The 24,881-nt window shown below is 38.4% G+C and overlaps 1 protein-coding gene across 6 annotated transcripts in view; it reads right to left on the reverse strand.

The window, feature by feature from the left end:
- ATP1B4 (ATPase Na+/K+ transporting family member beta 4) overlaps positions 1–24,881 on the reverse strand; it is a 541,897-nt gene that overhangs the window by 20,214 nt on the left and 496,802 nt on the right. The window contains exon 9 of one of the 6 annotated variants that reach the window (XM_044057345.1): positions 2,220–2,429. The exons of the other annotated variants lie outside the window; for them this stretch is intronic. Within the exon in view, the coding sequence (XP_043913280.1) occupies positions 2,322–2,429 (108 nt within the window). The 3' untranslated portion in view covers positions 2,220–2,321. Of the gene's footprint in view, positions 1–2,219; positions 2,430–24,881 lie in introns of those variants that run through there. 6 annotated transcript variants of the gene reach the window in all.

A 24,881-nucleotide genomic window follows, 5' to 3' on the forward strand; every position in this document is an offset into this window, starting at 1 on the left:
TACTTTAAACAGTAGTTATGACAGATGAGATACAGGCTGACCATGAAGTGAAATACATCAGAAACAGATTTACTCCATAGTCTGTCTGTAATCTCGTGAGGTATCTTTGAAACTTTGCAGTTACTTTAGTGGTACATGTTACCGGTTTAGCTGTTTTTTAACCTTCGGTTCAATTTCCTGGACATTCCTGCTCTAATCATTATGTCACATGCCCTTTCTTCACACTTATTAATTTGTAAATATGCTTCGTGGATTAATTTCAACATGAGACTAACTGTTTTGGCATAATCACTCAGTTGGATTTGAACATCAGGGACTGTTTTTCCTGAATTCCACACAGTATCTGTAGTAGATGTAAACTGATAATGGATCACTTTTTGTTAGCTATGTGGTAAATACCAAATTTTTTAGTAACTATATCTTAAATTCATTTTCAGGATGGTGTATTAAGTCAGAAATTAACTTATCTAGTCCAGCATACTGTCCCAAAATAATGGATCTATGATTTGAGTTCAGTTTTTCGTTTGTGATTTGTGATCCTACATCAGTACATAATATAGTTTGTTCCAGAGGCTTAACAGACTCTACCGCAAAAATGTACAAATTACTCCTGCTGGGTATACATGAATCATTCAGTTTATAAATCTGTGAATTGTTGTCTTAGTGGCTATGCACATCACTGACTATGACTCTGAGAAACATTGTTTCTACTGAAATGCACCCTTTATTATACCACCCATGGACCTGTACACTGCAAATCTGCTTTATCAAACTCAGTTGCTCACAAGCAAACCTTCTCAGTGTGTTAGGTTGCTGAGCAGCTTCTACCTGAATCATTAAGTTCTACTCTTTGTTTTTATATGGACAACATAGATTAATCTGACCAAATACTTTCAGTTTGTGATCAGACCAAGTCAGTAATGAAGCATTTGACTCAGGCAGTGAATTTTTAACCCCAGTTCTCTGATTGTACTTTGAGTAATAATGTTATATTCATCTCCAACATCAGCCTTGATAGAAGATGGCCTCTCAGTCTAATGATTCTTACATTGACAACACTGATGCTTATCTAACCTCAGTAAAGAAATCATTCACATAGTCTTAATGACAACTGCATTCACAAACAGGTCATTTAGTGTCTAGTGTTTTCATTTACGGAGTTAGTCCTATTAGACTTCGCACAGTCAATAGTTTTATTTGATTTGATCATTTACAAAACATTTTTTGCATTCTTTCACTGACATGTAAATGGTTGGTTGTCCGCATTTCTTACACTCTCTTTCTCTCTTTTAAGAATTCAGCATGACTTTTTATTGCGACGATAACCACAGTTATCAGTTAGCAGAGCTCCTCCCTAATCCAATTCAAGTGCAACTTGGACAATTGGATGGGAAACTGGAAATTCATCCCTGGTTTGGCACCTATGTCTCTGATACAAACAGGTAACCTGTAAATGGCTCATCTCCCAGGACCATGATTACACTTATCAAGGGTATCAGAACTCGTCAGAGATTTGGGATGCATGGCTAGGCTTAAAAAAGCCCTTGTGGTCATTAGCCTAGTAAACACCTATGAACCTATGAACCTTAAACAAAACACTATTTTAACTGTTTAAGTTTCTGCACATCAAGTCCCAAATTCCAAAAGAGTTGTTGGCAGTGTAAGTCTGCCCTGTTTCCAAAATACTTGCTCTCAGTGTAAGTGAATTACTTCAAGGTATGGCCTTTTTAAAAAGTGACTTGCACTGCGGGCCAGATTCCAAAAGACTTGCTGTCAGTGTAAGTGGTCACTCTTTCATTACAATACTTGTTAACTCGTCACATATCAGTGTCAATTCAGAGTCTAACCAACATTTACTTGTTATTCAGTTTGAATGCCATCTGCACTTCTATCTTTTTAGGCTCATGATATTGTTGGAATTTAATGGTAATCAAATCAGACTACTATCATTAAAAAAAAAAAAAGCAGCAGCTATCTTCCATAAGCATGGGAATGCAAGTCCCAAACACATGTGCAGTATATCAAGAACCCCAGGATATGGAAGAAAAGTGCAAGAACATCAAGCGCCATTATGCAAAGACATTATTTAAGAAAAATTTGTAATTTTATTTCTTGTATAATAGCAATAACCAACTCCTCCTGATTAAACCACACCAACTGTGGTTCAATCTTCAATATACTGCACTCAGTCATTGGTTACTGCATTATTAAGGTTAACTGTATCAGATACTCTATTTTTATTATTTCCAGTCAGGTGAAGAGAAGTTGCAGCTTGGACTTCATTAATCTTTACAATTAAATCTGCTGCGATGCTGTGCGGATTACTTTTCTGCCTCATTCCTTCCAACTTTCTGCCAAATTACTCTGAACAGCCAAAGATGCTGGTAGAATGGGAGGTAAAATGGAAACTGTGATGAATATTTCAGCAGCTATAAATGAAAGAAAATGGTGGATATTTCAAAAAGTCCATAATGTTCATTGTCTCCAAAAGTACAATGGCTATTTCAACTATAATAGTGTATTTCACTTCTGCAGATGAGTTGTATTTCAGTTTGAATTCATTGTCATTTCACTGCATTTTATTAATTTCCCCTTCATTTAATGTTGTTTTGGTTCAGGTTTACTGGTCTTTGATCAAAATTAAATTCTTTTGCTTGCAGTAACAGATGTTGAGCTTGTAATGATATTATTTGCAACACCAAAATTATTCCAGAATGTGTGACAAATTAAGTTCTTCAAGTTTAGCAGTAGTGCAGCTTTTAATTCATGCTCCTCTTATGCCACAAATGAAGCAAACATTGGTGGTATCTGAATAACTGAATATTCTTTTAATTCATGCTCCTCGGATGCCACAAGCGAAGCAAACATTGGCGGCATCTGAACAACTGAATATTCTTTTAATTCATGCCCCTCTGATGCCGCACGCGAAGCAAACACTGGCGGTATCTGAACAACTGAATATCCTTTTAATTCATGCTCCTCTGATGCTGCATGCGAAGCAAACATTGGCGGTGTCTGAACAACTGAATATTCTTTTAATTCATGCTCCTCTGATGCCACAAGCGAAGCTAACATTGGCAATATCTCAACAACTGAATATTACAAAATGCATGAAATTTCAGAAAAGTCAAAGGTGGTGTGACTTTCATGATCCCACTTATGAGTTCTGTAGTTCTTTGTATTCATCTTGCAGCTACTGCAAATGCATATAGATACACAGGAGCTATGAGGTAAGAAATCATGTCCTTTACAGTAATGGCAGCAGCTACTTAAGCAAGAGAGAGAATCATGCAATATCTCACCTTCGTCACAGCTCTATGTATTTTTTAAAGACATATTTCACTATACATTACAGGTCACCTAAAGAGAGATATGGGACTGATTGGAGAGACGATGAAATCAGCAAGAAATGGAGATTAATATTACTGGAACTGAATTCATCCTCAAATGTTGGAAAGCACCTTCATGTGCTTGATCCTGTTTTCATAAAATCTCATCAAGTTGACAGTGACATCGACTGTATGTTATATAGCACATATCATGGACAGAGTTAAGTTAAAAAAAAAAAAAAGACAGCCGGATGTACAAGCCCTAGGATAAAATTTATAATCCTGGTGTACGTACTGGTGCCAGAACTGAAAATAAAATGACTATATAGAATCCTCAAGACACAGAAACATTCCTTAGACCCGGATTAGGGGGAAGACCCCCCCCCCCCGCTGTAGAAGGGAGCAGTAGTTCACAAAAAAACACAAAAACTGACAGACCAAACAAAAGCCATAAAGATAACAGAGTGGACTACAGAGGATAAAAAAGAAATTATCTGTTGTTACTGTTATGCAAGAGGCCCAGAATTTCCAGACAAAGGATCTTCAGAAAGATTAAGAGAGAACTTGGAGGAAAGAAAAATACTTGCTCATGAAAAACTGTCAAAAGCTTCAAATAAAAATGTGTGTTTATACAACAGATTCATGAAAAACTTTACAGACAAAGAAAGTTTGGGCTACCTGGAAAAAGAAGCAACACAGGAAATGCGAAAAGATAAAGACCAAAACCCAGAGAATTTTGAAAGGTATAAAGAAGAAACATGGACATGGAAAAGAAAAAAAGAGATCTTCTGTGGTGCAATACTTATACTAAGGAGAAAGCCAACCTAATCAATATAAAAAAGCAGCTCCAAATGTATTTGAAAAGAAATACAGGCAAAGGTACCCAGATATGGATAATGTTACAATACAAAAAAACTAGAAAACAAAGAGGATGCAGTAAAGAGGATTAGTAAGATAGAAGTTAAACAAATATAAAATGAAGTTCTTGATTATTTACGAAGTGAAGGATTTAGTGTAGAAAATCCAGCACAGGTAATGTCACAGTATGATGGAATAAGGAGTTCCAAGATTAAGGACAAACAAGTGGAGTGGGAGGCATCTGAAGACTTGCCACATGCTGATGTTTTGGAACCTTCTGTAACAGACTGGTACAAAAGTTCAGTTGTTGCACAGCAAAGGAAGGAGCAGAACACAGTGACAATGTTGTTGCAGACAATGTTACGGGGTGATGGGCCAATGAGCATCCATATGAAGGAGCAGCAGATGAAGCGGGGTGCATCTGACGAGGATACACCACAGGAAGATGTGCAGGAATATTCTGAAGAATATTCACAGGAAACAGACAGCAAACAAGATGTTCTCAGTCTAAAAGAAAATTATCTAAGGGAAGAGCTGCTTGATTTAATAGAGGTGGACAGACATATCAAGTTCAATGAATGAAATAAATTATAGAAAGTAAATAAGATCCAAAATGTTAGAAGTTTAGTAAAACAGATGAACACAGTAATTAGGACTATTAAGAGAAATTCATGTGATATAACAGAAGTAAATAGGATACATTACTGTGTAGCTTAATCAATAACAGATAAAGTCTTACCACAAAGACATAGAGCAATAAGGGAATGGAAGGAAAGAAATACAATGCCACAACAGAAGCACTAAACAGAGAAAACTATAAAGCAATTCAGACAGGAGGTATCATTATTAGAAGAATACTAGCGAAGGAACAGATAATCAAAAATACTTAGAAAGACACGGTAAAAGCAATGCACAGTATCAAAACAGACAGGGATCTGTCATACTCTACTGCAGATAATAAAATAAAAATAGCAGCACAAGGACAACTTAGAAGATATGCAGTTAATATAAAGGAAAAGTACAAAATAAGCTGTTCGGTGATGACCCAAAAATGTTTTACAGTCAACTGGGAAACAAAGCAAAAGGCATAAAAACATCACCAAAATAGTAGAAATAGACACAATATGGAGAAATATTTATGAAGACACTGCGGGACATAAGAAAGATGCTGAACAGATAGAAAATGTAAAAGAAACACTAAGGAGTTCTAATGCAGAGGATACAAAATGGGATAAAATAACAGCCAGACAAATTGAAATAAAATTAAGAAAAACTATATATTTTGACTAGGCTATGTTACCTAGTCATCTCTGTTCTATACTGTGTACTCAGTGCGCTTAATGTCATCTCTATGAATGGTAACATGTGAATTGTTTAACTACTGACAATGTTCTTTTTTCCCAACTTATCTCTGACCCCATATTTTCTCTTTGTTTGTACACATTCATACGTTATGGACTGAAGTTGTGAAGTTTTTACTTAGTAAATATGTTGTTCTTTAGTATTAGGTTTTGTAATAACTTTTGTTATTTAACATATCCCAATGTGGAGCTTTTCTCCCCATGCCTACACTGAAAATGGGATATTATCACAGTTGAACTTCCCCTCTAAACAAATGTCAAATAAATAAAAATAAATTCAACTATTTTAATCTTTTTATGTGGAATTGAGCTACAGTAAATGCAGATGGATAGTAGTTACTGAATGTGTGTATCTGATTGGAAATCAATACTAAAAGAATAACATATCAGGTCAAATATAGGCTATTTCAACTGTGTGCAACAGTCTGGTTCTGTATAGCATATCATATATTTTTGTATATGAAATCCCAAAACATAGTTCTTGATATCTAAGACAGGCACAAGGGCCTTGGAGGGTTCTGAGAGCACCTGTGCTTCAGTCCATGCTGAAGTGTTAAACATCTTTGTTTATTAACCTTTGTTTATCTATTAAATAAAGAAGGCTAACATTTTAGCACACCTCTGCAAACTAAAAGGTGACTCTTTATTTTGATCCAATCAAGTGGTAAAGCAGATAAACTGAAGCACATAACTTTCTGATGGGGGAAGAAAGCCCACCCACTCTTGCAGATAATTGCATGTTCTGAACCCTTTGTCTTGTATACCAAACCCCTAGAGTGTAACTAATTAGAGATTTTTTCTGCTTTTCGGTGGTCAATGCTAAAAAATACCGTTTATGTCGATTTCCAGTAAAAACTGCACCTTTTTCAAAAACAGTGATCAATCGATCATTACCTACAGACAGTGGTATGGCAAACTGAAATAATGCTGATAACGCATCTCTATCATCTGTCAATATATCCATTTATGGTTGTGTTAGTGAATCTTCAGTAGAAATTTAGCACTGTGACTCATATGACATGCTGTCTCCAGCTCCAGATGATGTAATAGTGATAATGACATTTGTCAAAAGGCTGTCTGTTATTTTGAAATGAGCCACACATGGTATACTGCATGCTTCATGTTATTAAGCTATACACAAAGAACAAAACAAAATTAGTTTACAATACATAGTTAATTATTTTTGAAACTGAGTGCCACAACTTACATGTAAGGTAAGGGCAATGAAAGCTTGAAAGCTTAGTGTATTTTGACTCATGTTACATAACCCCACTAAAGTTGGCAGATATGTCATTATTGTAAATTCTTAAATGTGCTAGTTGTATTTACTTCAGTTTGTTTTATTTTTATTACAGTTATTCATTTCACCTGATTATTGCATATGCAATTTTTGTTTATGTTGTATTGCTGCACTGTTTTTCCTCGGTTTTGTATATTGCCTACTATGTTATCTTTTTATGTTTGTATTACTGGAGCTTTTCACCTCGGGTCTCCACTGAAAATGGGCCATTGGCTCTGATGGACTAACCTGGTTAACAAATATCAAATAAATAATAAATAAATTATTTTATTTATAAGTTTAGCCAGTTTATATTTATGAACACTGGCTTGGTTTCTGCAGCATCTGGCTTGGTTTCTGCAGCATCTGTCTTAGTGATCAATTTATTTTGTGTATTTAAGTGATTTCTAGGAAGCAAAACAATTGTAGTATCTGTCTTCTGGCAGTAAGCTGCTTGCTACTTTAAAGTAAAACCCTTGGTTAGTACTCAAAATGGCATGAGGTCTGGCTTCCCTGACATTCATTAGTTTCTCCCAGTCCCCTTACAAAGAAACATTGGGTGTATCAGTCTTCAGTTTGCCTAGTTATCCAAATGTAGTGAGCTACTGCTAACCTTGTTACAGTTATTTTCATCAGTTTTGATATCATGGTCATTAAAGAATGCTGCATGATTGCCTCTGAATCTTGATTTCTAAAGCTGTAAGCCCTGCTACAAAGTTTTCTGTTGTAATGAATGCTTATCCACCTTCTGGAAAACCATCTGGACTGCAGTGAAAGTAACTGTTGATCAACCTCTACCTGATAAACAAAATAAATGAATATATAACTAAAAGTGTATTTCAGTTACATTCTGATTTAAGACTTATTGAACAGGCAAGGGTGTTAAAGCTCAATGGCTTTAAAATGGCTGCAGAAATTCCTGTTTAGCCTTCACTGTACCATTTCCTGGCATCTGACAATACACCTGAAGATGAGGTCCATACGATTCTAAACTTTTCTTTCTGACTACTTGTCCCGTATACTTTTGAGATACAGTGTTTGAAAGTGAGAACTAAGCAGAAGGTAAGTAATTCTCTCTCTAACAATCTTTATAAGACTTTTCCAAGGCAGGGTAGTAATTATTCTTCACAATTCCCTTCACTCTTCTTCTGTGCTGTTGAAGGACTGCTTTCCCCTCCCACAGCCACGGTCTAGTACAATGCCTTTGTTTGCGCTTCTATTCCTGACTGCCTTCTTGTTTTTTTGTCATCTTTACCCAGCATTCATTTCAATCATTGTCCCTCAGCTTCCTCTTGTAACTAATGAATGCGATTCTTGGCTCAGAATGCTTCCAGTGCTTTTACACAGAACTAGATTGGTGTGCAGTGCTGTTACCATTGGCAACCATTTGCAAACTTTAATTCATTGTAGTTGCTCTTCAACTGAGCTGCAAGACACAGAATAATTCATTCATTTATTTTAAAAAAATGTTGACACGCTGAAGCGGGCAGAGCCAAGCCTCATGTAAAAGTGGGATTCAAGAGTCGAGGAATTAGAAGTAAAATAAGGTTCAAATACGGTCAGTGGAAATGACCTATTTACAAAAAGTACTGAAATGGTAGCAATAACAGGAATCAGAAGGTAACACAACTCAAACAAATTTGCGAAACAGTTGGGTGTAATAAATGGACAGTTGTACAACACATTAAAACATACAAGTAAATAAGGATGTTAGCCACATAAAAATAAGAGAAATAATATAATGGACCATGAACACTAGAGTGCATCAAAACAAATGGAGGCTAAATGCAAAGTTGTTTGGCTGTCCTTAGTAACAGAAACAATGCTCCACATTTGTGTTGTCACTTTATTTTTATTTCATGACTATTTTCTCTGCCTCTGTCATACAAATGCAAGGATGAGGTTATTGTGCTAAGAATCCATTGCCGATCAAAGGTGACAACTGGGAGACCATTATGCACTTAGTGGAACTAACTGCAACTTCTCACTTTCTTGATTTGCCACAGAATAGTCATGCAGCACAGCAGCAGATCTGCATTATCATCACATCTTCACCAGGTGGCAGTATAGAGATAAATATCAAGTCTTTCCCCGAGAGCAGCCTTCTTAAAGACATTAAGTTTCACTGCTCTAGCTGACCACTGGTAAGCCATATTTCTGCTTCACCTGAATGTTAATATGGTGGTAGGAGCAAATACATTTATGTTTCATCTCTGTGCATTACTGAATCAACTTTATAACGTCCCTTTTTGTCATAATGACCTATGAAATGGCAGCAGCTTTGACTTGAGACCATGCTGATTAGATAATGCAGCTTCTTAATATCTATGATTCCAGACAAAACTTTGTTGCATGGTTGTATTACGGCTTGTTCAGGATCATACAACAATAATAAGGATGATGCATTGTTATAGTCAAATGTGTTTAGACTTAGTTATGCAGAGTCCATGTGGAAATGGTGGGAAGTAAACTCAGATTTGCTTAATTAAGTTAATTTACAGCTTGTTATATGAACTATTTAGGTTACAAAGTTACATCCTCCTTGTCTCTTAACAGGTTCTGAACATGCAGTTTAAGATAGAAAGAGAGAGAACCCCCTCCCCCAAAAATGGCATATAAAAATGAGATTACAGGCATGGAGGAAAAACCACTGGTGAAAAACAGAGACTATATCCTGGAGTGCAATGCAAAAAACAATAGTCTTCCTTTGCAGTATACTTTTAGCATTATATGTAAATCAGTAAAGCGTATCAAAGGCATCAAAAAGAGAATGGAAATTCTGCACAAATAGTGTAGAATTTTATGGGATTTCAAATTGACTATTTTAACAAAAGATCTAGTTGACTTCTTTGCTACTAAAGATGATTTCTCTTAAGCTTTTCTTTGATATTGCTTTTGTTAGTTCTTTAAAAGGACAGTTCTGAGATTATATAACAGAGCAATATACCTTAGGCCTTTACAATCAGTGAATAAATGTATTAATTTACAGTAGTAATTTAACTTCTTTGAATAAAGGGTAGATCTGCACAAGTTTTTTTCTGTAATAATAAAACAATGGTATACCCATCTTTGTGCATTTAACACTTATCACTGCATGCCTAAGAAGGAAATGAAACTTGAGACAAAAAAGTGAATTTCAAACAAGAGACCAAATAAATTAGAGCTGACAAGTACTAGAAAGTAGAAGCATCCTAAAGCCAGGCAGACTCAAGTGTAAAGTGGGGCTGAATAAGTTTGTAGGGCAGAATGCTAACATGGATAGATGCTAAACATGACATCTGAAGGCGACAACATGAGGCACTATATGAGATTCTATTTTCCTGTGCTTTAACCTCCCCTCCTCCAGCAGGCAGTTAAGTCCAACATCTGACCTTTTAGTCATGTCTCCTATAGTAACACTTGCTAGCTCCAATTACCACTCTGCTACCACAAATACTTCCCCCAAGTTATCCCAGCCACTGAAGGCATTTATACTGGATAGCCCCTTGGAAGGAATTTTTCACCATGGAATACCTAGTTTTGGACTTCCATTACAATGTTTTCATGAATAATTTTGTGAGGATGACCACTGCTGAAGTTGACCTGGAATTCAGAATTCAGTGGGAAGTCAGAGGGAAGTCATAACTGGACCTCTAACAAATGTCTCACTCACTCTTCCTTTCCTCTCCTACTTCTTATCACTATTTGTATGTTCCACTCTGACATTTGTTTTATGAGTGAGTAATAAACAAAAGCACTTATGGCATGTCAACACATTTCAGTGCAACATGATACTGTATTTTATTTTAATGGTGGTATATGTGTTTTCTTCTACATGTCATATGTGTATTAATATTTGTATTAATCTATGCAATTACAGTATATTGTAACATGATGTCAATTTCCACCTATGCACATGTATTTTCTGTTCCTTTATTTGTGGATCTTTTCTCCATGGGCCTACTTTGAAAATGGATAAAATAATTAAGTCAAACTTTCCCAGTTAAAAAAATGCCAGTAAATAAATGAATGAATACCTAAATATAACCAGTCTGGAAGACCTCATTTTTCTTGTCTTGATTCTGAAAGGCATTGTGATAAGGCATGTACTACAGCCTCCATCCCATAATTACTTTATAAAACAGTGAAGCATCCAGCAATCCAGTAGTTACTGTAATGACTCCCAGCTCCACCTTGGGGAAGGAAGTTTCCTTCTGGATACTGTGTAGTTTCATCTTCACCACTCCAAGTTCATAACGTATCTTAGTTGTAGAAAAAAACAAGCACCACACATCCATACCAGAGACAGAATAAGATCAGTTGGGAGGGAGCACTGTAGACAAAGAACTCTTATCAGAATGATGGGCAGGTAAGGACAATGAGAGTACATGGTCATAGGATCATAGTAGGTTACTAGGAAAATGGCCCCAGGGCCCTTACAAGCTTAGCCAAGTTCAACTCATGTTCCCAAGGGTGTCTGGTTCAAGCAGACACTAAAATCAGCATCTACTGCCCCTGTCCAAGATGGACACAGGTGGAACCCCTGGTGTGAATTTCCAGTTACCAATCCAACCATCCAAATTACGCTTAAATAAGTCCAACGGGTCTTTGTTTAACATGAATAGGATGTTTGTTCCAAAGGTGGGGCAACCTCTGTGAGACAAATCTCTCTCTCTCCAGCAAGTTCTGTTTATGTCACATACCAAGTTAAGGTCCTTTGAGTGAGTGACCTGTGTGCCATTTGACTTGTGAATGTGCAGCATTTCCATTAAAGCTGGGGTAGAGATTGCTCAATATGCAAGGCACAGGTCGCCTCTGAGCAGTCTGTACAACACAGAGTAAAGTGACAATGATTTCAGTCTTTCCACATAAGCAGACCTCCCAACCGTCCCGAATTACTCGGTTTTTACCGAGTTTTGGGGTCCAAATGAAGGGGTGCCACGATTCCCGACCTTCATTTCCGATTTCTTTGCCTTATTTTTAATTTTTTTTCAAGGCTAGAGCTGACGCCATCGCGGCACGATGACGCCAGCTCCGTCAGCACTACCAGCCAGTCGGAATTGAGCTCCTTGAGCTCGGCCATCATTTCCGGCTGGCTGCAAGCAGTTGCTGCATTTGAAAAGCTTGCCGCCAAATCGCCAATCCTGTGAAAACAGAAACACTTAGCTGCCGCCTGCCTGCTATTCGTTTGGACTGGGACTTACTTTATCACTTGTATTGGCCGAGGCCGAGAAAGAAAGCTGCAGCCTGCCGCTCGCTCTGGGAGCCTGGGACTATAGGCGGAATAGATGTGACTGAAAATACACATTTATCGTTATTGCTCTTAAATGTTGAAATCAGATAAGTACATTAGATTGATAGGTTAGTACTATAAATTCATTGCCTTGATTGACTGAATGTTTATATGCAGAATTTTTATTATATATAGTGTTCCTTACCATGCATATATTCTGTTTTGTCTATACAGCTTTTATAACACTTTGTCATTCAGATAAAATATTCAGCAACATGCTAGCTTAACATACAAGTTAGTTATCTTCATTGCTATTCACGGGCAGAGCATTCTTGCACTGCGATGCTAGCACAAAATTTCTTTAAATGTCTTTTACATTTTAATTATATTTTGAGATTGATTGTTCCTGCTTTTGCAGGATTTTTTATTTATGTTTTTATTTATAACTGTAACATTACGGACCCAATTTCATAGCTTGGTCATGTTTTATGCTCTGAACGGAGATGAATATATGTTTTCTGTATATAAGAATTTTATTATGTTTGTAAGACTTGACAGATTGCTTCTGTATTCTTTATGGTTGTTTTAGAATTGAAACAAGTTGATATCAATAAGTAAGTCTAACTATTGATATAGTTTTTATATTGTTTTTGTTTATAAACATACAGCGTGACTCCTCACGCTTACGGTTGACACTCATATTAACGGCTCTAAGAGAATTTTTATAGTAGGTTGGTTTACATATTTATGAACAACTAGAGGTGATATTGAGCATATACATTTATTTATGTATTAATAATGGTGTGGTTTACACATCTAGAAATTTTATTCAGTTATAGCACTGGTTAGTGATTCATTATATTAACTGCTTGAATAAATAGAAGCCGCTTAATGAGCTGCTTATTTAGCGCTGACATCAGTACACACTCATTCATTTGAACAAAGTATGTGTGTGAGAGCTATGGTGAGAAGTGAGAACTGAATTCTATAAATGATAGCCATTAAGTTTCAGTCTTCCTGTTTAAACTGCTGATTTAGCATAGTGGTATGTTGCACTAACTGTAGGGTGTGTGTATAGTGTTCTGGGTTCAAGTCAAGACTTGCCAGTAACAAGCATGGGGGTAACACGCTTTATTCTAGCAACTTTCCAGAATTATACAAGCAATGTTTAAAATGTGTCCCTGGTTTTTAAAATGTGTCCTGGTTTTTGAACTTTTGACCCCCTGAAAAACCCTGAAATTGAAAGTGTGAGAAGCTGTGCAAGATGTCTATGGCTTTCTACTGTCATTCTATTTATAGTGTGTGTGTGGAAGTAGACTTTTTATGATGGAAATGTTCTGATTTGGGCAGTTTTGTCATTATTGGTTCATGCATTTTGTTTCGTTGCCTACAGTACGGCCTACTGGAAAAAATGTTCTCTCAAACAATACATTTAAAATGTGCTCTAACAAGTGTGCTGTATTATACAAGGAATATAACTTAATAAAGTCAGGAAGGTGTAGCAAATGAAAGAACACATATGTGTGCAAGGCCAATGATTTGAAAATGGCCCAAAGGTAATCTTTATCCCTTATTGGCCAGATGTATTTTCTTTGGATGTGGTGCAGGTTTCAATACTGTTTCAATGAATGATTTTCAAGAGCAGAGAAGTTTTAATTCCAAGTGGTTTCAATACTGTTTCAATGAATGCGATTTTCAAGAGCAGAGAAGTTTTAATACCAAGTCTGTTTTCATTGTGAAACAGTATCGCTTTATTTATCAAATGTCTGTTAGTGTTTGTGCATTGATGATGTGCCTCAAAATGTAAAAATAAAATCCAAATCTTTACTATAGAAGTAAAGTAGTATACAGTTGCACACATTAGTGTTTATGATAAATGGGGTGAAATAGCCAGATAATGAGACATTGGAATGGCTGCAGGCAGGGGGACTCTGGTCTGGTGTCATATTTTGGTTGTCTGTTCTTCAGTTTGTGTTTGAAAGTTGGTATCCCACAATTCCATCAGAGTGGGTGGGGTTACATAATTATGTATGCAAATGAGATGTTAATCAGCGTACAGATTTGTACCTATTTTTCATGGCCCTTGTCCAGATTTCTGATGTTTCCAGGTTGAAAGGTATGCACATAAGACAGATCTTGAAGACCCTGAATTTTCTTTGTAAGGAACCTTTGTGGTCTCTCCAATTGCTGCGGGTTGCGTTGTACTCTTATTATTGGCCTGATGAGGGAAGAGTACGGGGGGGGGGGTTATAACCTCTTATTTATGAGATGAGCAATATAAAATGCCCTTCTTACCACTGTGGAGACCTGGTGATTGAAGTTAAGGTTGCTGTCGACCTGTGTGCCCAGATGTCTCACCACTGACTGTGCTTAGGGTATTGCTATTGATGTGTAGTTTGCAGGAACATCACCCTTGCCGAACGGGATGATGCATTTTTTTTGCATTAAGTTTAAGACCATGGCTTTGGCACCAGTCATTAGTTTGTGTGACCTTCTTGCAGGATGTTGACATTGCTAGGGGGTTTCAATGGATAGCTCCCAGTTTGCAGTCATCAGCAAACTTTGTCAGCCACAGTCCTTTAGTTTTAGCCTGTACTTCAGAGAAGTAGATTCCAAACAGGAGGGGTCCCAGAACTGATCCCTGTGGAACACCACTGATTACAGGTCTATCAGTGAGACAGTTTGCAATCCAGCTGACATTATATGGGTTGATACCCAGCTGGATGAGTATATCAATGAGGAGGTTATATGAATGTGGGGTATTAGTAACAATAAAATGCAGGGATATCATTTAAGCCATTTTTTTGTATATTAAACTCAGTATCATTTTTTCAGCAGTGATGTTCCTTGACTCAGTTTAGTTTAAGACATTTTCTTCTGATTGCTTTTTTTCTGGTTTCAATAGACCTACATTATAGGTTCATAGCCGAAGGCATTTATAAGCCTAGCCAGAATGTGTTGGCTTTCGCCGCCCCCTTAGATTAGTTCCCCTGTGCCTCTGTCCAGCAGAGCCACTGAAGTGATCCCCGGGGTAAACCTTCTGTTTCCCATCCACTCATCAAGGTTTCTTTTGAAGAGTGTTAGCGAGGAGCTCTGCCTAATGTAGATTAGAATCTTGTTCCAAAGCATGGGAAGTCTCTGGGACAGGAATCTATCCCTCTGGCACATCCTATTTACTGTTGTGGTGAGGTTTAGATCCCCAGAGCATGTGGCTCAAGGGGATATGTTTTTCTTTAGGTGGAGCATGTCCATCAATTCTGGTTTGGACATGTCCTTGTATGTCAGGCAGAGATCACCTCTGAGTAGGCGGTATGCAACCCGAGTACAGCTGTAGTTTCTTCAGTCGAGCTGCATAGGGCATCTGTTTGAGGCCACTGATCCTCTTGGTGAGGTACTTCTGTGGTCTTTCCAGCTGTTGTAGGTGTCTTGTAAGGTACATTCCAAATGAGGTGTTGTACTCTATGATGGGTCTGATGAGTAGAGGGGCACAATGACCTCTTTTGATCTGGATGCAAACCCTTTTGTGATTAGGTGGGCCACATAGAAGGATTTTCTAACCACTTTGGCAATGTGATTATCAAAGGAGAGATTACTATCTACTTGGGGCCCCAGATCCCTTATTACATCTTCTGTATTTAGGGGACTACCACCTATGTGGTAGTTTGTGGGTACTTTGTTTTTTCCAAAGGGGATGACTATTTACTTTTTGGCATTTAGCTTGAGGCCATGATTTTGACACCAGGTATCCGTCTCAGTGAGACCCTTTTGGATGATGTCTGTGTCAGCCGGTGAGTCAATTATAGCCCCTAGTTTGCAGTCGTCTGCAAACTTGGTCAGCCATAGTCCTCCTGTGCTTGCCTGTACCTCTGAGAAGTATATGCCGAACAGGAGGGGTCCTAGGACTGAGCCCTGGGGAATGCCAATTGTAAACGGTTTAGAGTCGGACCTAGCTCCTGCAACTTTCACCATGTGGGTTCTGTCCATGAGCCAGTTGGCAACCCATCTTGTGATGTAGGAGTTTATGTTCAGGCTGGTGAGCTTGTCTATAATACCAGAATCGGGAATGGTGTTGAAGGCCTTTGCAAGGTCTAGATAGGCTGTGTGTACCATCTTCCCTTGTCTATAGCCTTGGTAAATACCAGAATGGGGAATGGTGTTGAAGGCCTTTGCAAGGTCTAGGTAGGCTGTGTGTGCCACCTATCCCTTGTCTATAGCCTTGGTAACTGTCTCAAAGAAGTTCACCAGGTTTAGGAGGCATGATCTTCCCTTAATAAAGCCAAACTGGGTAGGGTCCAGTGTTTGGGGGTTCCCAATGTCCCTGTTAATGAGTTCCATGATGATGCGCTCCATGGCCTTGCAGATCAAGCTAGTCAGGCTTATAGGGTGATAGTTCCTGGGGTCTGTTGTGGCTCCACCTTTGTGGAGCGGAATAACCATTGCTGTGCCCCACTCTATGAGTACGTAGCCTGTGGAGAGGCTGAGTTTGAACAGTGTGTTTAGGTGAGGGGTTAGTTTGTCTTTGAGCTCATGTAGGATGCAGCCTGGGACACCATCTGGTCCCATTGATGATGTGTTTTTAGCTTTGGAGAGGGCTGTTTTAAGCCGAGTGTCTGACTTCAGGGGCTCTACATTCTTCTGGTATGGTTATGGGCCCTTTTGGGGTTGAGAGGAGGATGAAGTTTGCACTGAACCTGTCTGCCAGGATGTTGGTGATATCGGTTGGTTCACTGTATTTTGTGCCATTCTGCACTAACTCCAAGCAGATCTGAGCATTGCTACTTAGAGTCTTGACATAGCTAAAGAATGTCTTGTGGTTATCTTTGGAGTCCTTGGCAATTTTTCTTTCGAAGCTCGCCTTGGATGATTTTATGAGGGATCATAGTTTCTTGCTGATACTGATCAGGGATGTCTTCCCTTCTTGGGATTTTACTCTTTTCTGTACTAGTTTCCTCCTTCTATTGTATAGCTTGTTTATAGCAGGGGCCCACCAGACTGGTTTCCCTTTCTTGGAGGCGTGAGTCTTGGTTTTGCTTGGGATAGCATGATCCATACATTCTTGTAGGTGCCCATATAATGCATTAGTAAAGGATTTTGCAGCTTGGACAGAGTTATCCTTTAGCATGGGGGCTTTGAAACTTTCCACCTTGGTCTTAAGTAATGTGAAGTTTGCTTTTGAAAAGATTTTCACGGTGGTTTCCTTGTCCGGGGGTGGGGGCGGAATGTAGGTATCCAAAGTGATTTGTTTATGGTCAGATCTAACCAGCGAGGGGTTAAACTCAGGTGTGAAACACCAGTCGCCCATGTTGGTGATGACCAGGTCCAATATGTTGTCACCTCTGGTGGGAGTGTTGACCAGTTGATCCAGGCCATTTGAGTTTATAAATTCTAGAAAATGTTGGGCAAGGGAGTTAGCACTTGAGTAGTTCTCCCAGATAATGTTTGGGTAATTGAAATCACCCAATATTAGGGTGTTTGGTAGGACCTTTATGTTTCCCAGTGTTTCCAGAAATGCAGAATGGGGGTCCTGGGACATTGTGGGTGATCTGCAGCAAGCTACAATTTGAATTACAGTTTTGCCCGTTGTTAGTTACATGTGGATGATCTCTGAAGCATCGTGCTGTGCCACTAACCTGGAGGTGTGGGTATCCTTGATGAATATGGATAAGCCCCCACCTTTTGTATTTCGGTCCGGGTTCTGTGGCCGAAATGTATGGTATGAGTTGTAGCCTGGTAGTGCTGGGGTGCTCTCTGGAGCCTTAAACCAGGTTTCTGTTACTGCACATATATTGATTTTCTCCTGAGGAGTGCCTCAAGTGCATGCATTTTGAGGTTTAGACTTCTGGCATTGAGTAGCATTACCCTCAGTTTTTTGTTACTTGTGCTTTTTGCGGCGGTGGGTTTGTCATTTGAGCCTTGCCTAAAAAAGGCACTATGGGGGTGGCAAGAGCCTTGGTCAGTATTCGAAAGCCTAAGGGTGACAGGTGCAAGCCATCTCTAACGAAGCAGCATGACTTGTCGAGCATGTCATCCCAGGCGGACAAACACTGGATCCCCTTTGAATGACACCAGAAACTTAGCCAATTGTTGAAATTGATAATTTTTTTTTTTATACCATGGTATCATTCTTAGTGAGGGCAGGATGCTACTCAGGGTCAGGGTCATACCAGCCTGGGCTACGTGATCAGAGAGCTCTTCCATATCTCTTTTCATATAGTTGAGGGAGGTACAGCTCAGGTCATTCACACCAACATGGACAATGTGGTACTTGTTCTGGAGTGACCTCAGTGCTTGTGTTATGTGGTGGATCCTGGCACCCGACAGGCAGCTAACAGTAACCTTCTCCTTATTCAGCCTAGTGAGTGGGACGTCAGTGTGTCTGACTATAGAGTCACCTATTACTAGTATGTTGGGTATGTTATTTTGCCTTAAGGGATGTGATTGCATGGCAAACTGGTTTTGTGAAGTATGTGTTTCATGGTTTGTGTTGGGGGGTGGAGGTTGCTTGGATGTCTGCTTTGGAGGTCTCTGTTGCTTTTGCAGATTTTTATTTAGAGCCTCCGAGTATGTTTTCATGTATTTATGTGTGTTTTTTGCCGGTGCTGGTTTCATGGGTCTATGTGAGACTGGTGGTGTGATGTAAGTATTTCCCTTCTCCTCCTGACTGTCTGATCCAGTCTTGGGTTGAGAGAGCTTAGCCTCCAGTATGGCTGTATAATTGCATCTCTCGCATGTACTGGTGTTTGGTGGTAGGAGGAGAGGGTTGTCTGTGTACATGAGGCAGTTGTAACATTTCCTCAAAATGTCCAGATTCACCAGTTGAACTGGAGAGTACACTTGAAACTGCCCTTTGGACATGCCTGGATAGGTACAGTGAACTGTTTTACTGATTAGCAGGTAAGGTCGACTAGAGAGCATTGTCCTTCTGTACACTATAGGGGGGGGTCTACTGCTAGGGTTTATAAGTACTTGTATGAGTTTTGAGCAAGTGCTGGACTGAGAAATGAATGGCTTGAGTGCTTAAGTTGAAAGTTTGTCTAGTTCCAAGGGAAAAATTGAAGAGGAGACTTTGTGGAGCCGGGAATAGTTATACCCTAGCTAACCGGCACTGCCCAGCGCGCAAAACCGGGCAAATGCATTTTTTATAGCAGGGAAATGAAAGAGATAGAAATTAGCCCAAAATGACCAGAAACTACTAATTTCTGGACTGAAACCACTCCTCCAGGGACAGATAGGCTGTGCAAAGGTCCCCTCTCTCACAGGTGAACAGAGAAACTTCCTTCTATCCAAGTAAGGTATGGGCAAACACAGAGCCCTGAATTCAGCACTAACTTGATTAGATACACAAGTTCTGAAATTTTTTTGACAGGTGGTATTGAGAACTCAGTATTGTGACTTTCTGCTGTTCCTTGATTTTTTTCATGTATTCCTTCAGTACTTTCCCACAGTGCAATTTGCCATTCCTTTTTTTTTTCTTTATTTTCCTACAACAGGTGGGTGAAATGTTCTTTTTTTTTTTTTTGCTTAAATCCAGAGATGCATATGCTATTTCATTGTCTTGGCTAGTACTCTTCAACTTTTAACAATGTGCCATTAAAAAAGGGTCTAAAGACTTCTTCAAAACTTTTAAATAATTTTCTCTTAGTGAATCTTCTGTTTCTGGATCTATCTCTCGCTAGACTCCCTAAATCAACTAAAGTAAGTATACATACAGTCTTCCCCATGCAAGTAACATACTTCACTTAGCCCTTCAAAAATAAAAAAGCATCACTGTGAGTCACTGTTAATTTCTCAGTACAGCGTCACTCCAACCTCATTAATGTCATCTCAGTATACCATATTTATCCCATGGTTATGATGTCTTCCAAGAGGCTTCTTAGTCAGGTATCCTGCCAGGATTTTGGCATCACTGTACACCGGAACATTTTATCAAAAATACTGAAAAATATCTGAGTATCCCTTGATACAGTGACATAACTGCTGACTCCAGTGGGTTTAGACCATCAACAAATGAACTATCTTTATCAATCAGTAAAGTATATCTCCCAGTTGTCCAGATTTTTGCCTCATATTTTTGTTCTTTTACTCTCATAAAATGTGTGGTTTTCTGCCAAATCATTGAGGATTGCAGTCACTAAATAATATGTTTGAGTTTCAGACTTAATATCCTTCAAAAAAAGCACACTAATAAAAAATCTACTATTGTAGCAACTTTCTAACTTTCTAAGAGCAATATTTGAAACTGGTCATTTATTTTGGGCCTTTGTCCCTCCATTATTTTTGGCTTTGTCCAGATTTTTTGCTTTTTTTAAAGGTTTAGAGGTATGCAGTAAAGTATGCTAATAATATTCTTCCCAGCAGTGACTGCAGGCCTGTGAAGGTTCCACTTATGTTCTATCATTATATTAATTGCACAGATTTGCTTTGGATATGCATGTCATTACATTCTTTGGCTGGATCTAAGGGTGAAAATTACCTGTGAGTAGACAGTCACTGGAAATGGCCTATATGGAGACCAGGGTTCAGTTTGTTACAAGACTGCCACTTTAAACTTATCATAAATGTGTGAGTTGAGTTATTTTATTCAAAAACTGAGATTGCAGTATCTCAGAGAATTCATATTTCTCAGAGATAAACAATCTTAGGATAAGCATATTTGAACAGCCCATGTTTAGAGGTGCACCTATAAAATCTCTTTAGCATTGTAGCAGTGAGTTTTGAATGTTGATGTTTGACATTCAGTTTGCTGTTTAGCACTTACATTTTTAAGTGATGATTTCTGTTATCTCAAAATGTAGCTATAAAGCCACACTCCACTCCTGTAATTTATATTAGTTTAGTCCAAAAAGTAATGCCTTTGCTATTTTTGTTAGTTATAGATTTAAAAAAGGTTACATATTAAAACACATAAAAGGCTGTCAAACACATTTGTTTTTTATAGAAACTTGCTAAAACTGAAGGCTAGGCAGAGAGGAAATCTTCTATACTGATTAAAGGATTATAACTGGGATTTTTTGTTTTGAGAGATTTCATGTAAATATAGAGTTTTACAGTCTCTAGTTAACTATAAGCCCCTACTAGTCTTCTCCCCCTGCATCTGTCTCCTACTGGGACTCTATCCACCTGTTTACACCTGCAGTAACCCTGCTTTTCCTGTTTCAGTCTTCACATCTTGGCTAATCATGACCTGATGTCCAGAATGGTTCCTCCTGAAGTTTTTCCAAGTTTACAATATGCAAGATAAAAGTACCTTCTCTGGAAGATCATTGCATTTTATGTTTGACAGATTCACTCTGATTATTTACTTAAGCGTAGCCTTCTTAGAATGGGGGAGATGACAGATAAAGTAACAAAAGGATCACTTTTATTCATGTAGGATCCACAAGTTCAGGCTATGGCTACTGTGCAATTCCAGAGGCAAATTCTCTCACACCGTTCTACACACCATCTCTTTCATTGGTTCCTGGGCCACCTTTCCAATCAGCATCACTATCCATCTTAGGCATCACTGACCTTTGACTCTAATTTGGCACAATGCCAGCTGACTGGCTTCATGCCTATGTATGACTTCATGTCTTTTTCTGCCCGTTTCCCTGGTGCAAAGTTTTACCTTTGAGGAAGTATTTAGAAGCATACAGGCTATATTTAGCTAGGCTTCTCAGCCAGATGGCACTCACACACACTTTGCCTGGCATCCTTCATATATTTTGTGTAAAGCGAAGGCTTAGATGATGTTCTATACTTGCAAGCTTCCACTAGAATAACACTGACCTGATATGGCATCATCACAGCTTATTTTTTCCCACACCCGAAAAGGCTGACTGCATGCACAAATGACTACATGATAGTATCTAGCATGCAACTTGAAAGCTGTGACAATTACTACTTGCCAGGTCACTTCAGCATTAGGATTCTACTGCCAAATCAAGAACCCTGCTCCGTGGACAGGCTTTGGAAGTGACTCTTGTCATATGGATCCAGACATACGTGACCAATTTTGTTTCACTATCATGTTTTAACTATTTATATAGGAGGATACAATGCTAAAACTTCTACTGTGTGATGAGAATCAGCCAGCGGTATATTAATACAGAGCCAAAGCCTGAAGGGTGCACATGTGGCAGTATACCTACAATGACAAGGAGATCACTAATAATGTGACAGTAGTTGTTATCCATGTGCCCACATGTTCAGGATATGTTAAATCTCTGGATAATGGCTTCAGCAGCTCAGTAAATATGAATGTATGTGAAGGGTACCCAAGATATAATTGTAGTTATTTATATTTTGAGTAACCATCAACACAGTGGTGCAGTGGTTATCATCTCAGCTCTTGGCTGGGGTTCCTTCTATGGAGAGCATGTATGTCCTCCAAGTGTTTTTTTCCAGGTTCTCCAGTTTCTTCTGAGATCCAAATGACATACAGATTGTTGAAATGGTGATTATCAAAACTCCTGGTGTGTGTGTGTGTGTGTGTGTGTGTGTGTGTGTGTGTGTGTGTGTGTGTGTGTGTGTGTGTGTGTGTGTGTGTGTGTGTGTGTGTGTGTGTGTGTGTGTGTGTGTGTGTGTGTGAGAGTATGAATGTGGATCTTGCGATGGCCCTGTGATGGACAGATTATTGACCTCAGGATTAGTTCTTTGTCTTATTCCCACAGTATGACAAGAAAGGCTCTGGCTCCTCTATGACCCTGAGTATGATAAAGTGGGTATCAGAAAATAAATGAACAATTAAGAAAAAAGCTTCTTACTCAGTACACCAAATTCTACTTCTGTAGTAATGTAACACCAGAGACTTCATATCAGAAATAGTTAAGTGGTTAAATGACTACCTCATCAAAAGACTTTTGTAGGTTCTTCAAAATCTCTCTCTAAAGCTGTCACAAGCTGTACTCTTGGCTGTGTGTCCCACATATTCATCAACATTGTCCTATCAGATCACAATAATTTTAAAATGCTTGCATATGGTTATGATCTTCTATTATTAAGAATCATTCTACTCCTCCAGAAATATAAAGTCTCCACCAAGATGACTTCAATAATGCCTGCTCTTGGTTCATTTAGTACAAACTAACCATCAATTCTACTAAAATATAAATCAACTACTTTGGTATCCATCAGTATTTTTTCTTCGGCCCCTTTCAGCACCACTGATTCACTTGGTAGCCCCATCCCCCAAGTCAACTCCTTCAAATTCATAGGTGTTTTACTTGATCTTTCCTCTTCTTTCCATTTTGACACTAACTAGCTTCAACTTACTTAATATTATCAGTTGACTAATAATCTCACTCCAGCCCGTATATCCTTCTACTTGTCATATTATGAACTAACAAAATGCTATAAATTTGTCACCTTATTAGCTTTTCATATGCTAGAAAGCCTTAATGCAATCTCCTAATCTTTAAACACTTACCATTCGCTATAGATCTATTTTCTCTTTGCTATCAGACTATACTATATTTAGAATTCTAATTAACACTTCCCATAAACTAACTAACATCTTTCCACTAAATCCTTTCATACAAGCACAGGGTCAACCACTTTAAACTAGTCTCATGTTACACCTTCCATTAGAGAGACAGCCTTTCACAAAACTGCACCTTTTGTTTGCAACTGCTTTTCTCCCACCCTCTCCCTCCAGAAATCAGCAATATGCCAAATCATAGCGTGTTTAAAAAACCTTTGAAAACCACCTCCTTGATACTTTGCAGTATAAAGAATTTGATAGATCCTCAGTACTTTTATCATCCTTTCCCAAATTCCACTTCATTAACTGTCTCTACCTTTGCTTTTTCACCTCTTGACAAAGTGAGTCTCTGTATTGATTCTACACCATTCTCACTTTCAATAACTACTTTTTGTAGGTGCTACTTCCCCCATGCCTGCTGACCATCAAGCCCCCCCCCCATAATTGTTTTGAGCCTATTCATTCCTCTGCCACTGGGGACTCCCCACACAGAAGTGAGAATCAGTTAGAGGAGCTGTCATACAGGCAGCCATGGAGGTGTTTTTTGCCCTTGTCTGTAACTCCTGATGCAGGCTATAAAGGCATGTTTAATGGCCCTAACCATGCCTCTGGGTGGCTGATATTGGCACTTGCATCACCAAAATGATCAGTTAAGATATCTGTGCATACATGCTAATGTGGACTATCATTACAGGCATGTTAGTACTAATTCCACATCTCGCATCATCCACTGAATATGCCTTTTTATTGTGTGAAAGACTGGTGATAGAATGGTAGATTGGGACCACCCCCTCCTCAGATGATGGATGAGCAAATGTTGGTCACTCATTTACATCTTCATTCTTTACACAGCTCCTCCAAACTCAGGTCATTTGGGTCATACTAAGGGCTTTATCCCTTTGGAGCATGCAGCCAGGATTCACTTCCATTATATTTTTTAATCTAGCATGGAAAAACAAAATTGTATGCACTCATCTGCTATACTGATTGTGTAAATCAACTGTTGCAAATATATGCTCTGCAATTTTTCATAAACTGTTACAAATAACTGCTGTATAAATTATGTGAATCAATTATTTGTAATCATTTTTCATCTCTGGTCTTAGCTGTAGCTGAAGAAGTAATTGGATCAGTCTACTTTCTTGGGTAATAAATTATACATAATAAATGATATGCAAATAAAAACATACAAACAAATGAGCTAAGACTGTTATCAGCAGTGGAGATGGTAGAAAGCTACAATATTCAGAATTACAGTAAAATGAAACACCAGTGTAAAAATGCCCAGTAATACGGTAATAAACAATTAAAACATTCAAAGTAACAGTAACAATCCTTAATAACATCAGGACTCACAACTTTATGTGTACATTTAAAATCT

This window comes from Protopterus annectens, chromosome 15.part0 (genome assembly GCF_019279795.1).
Source record: "Protopterus annectens isolate FY-2018-M chromosome 15.part0, PAN1.0, whole genome shotgun sequence".
NCBI lineage: Eukaryota > Metazoa > Chordata > Ceratodontiformes > Protopteridae > Protopterus > Protopterus annectens.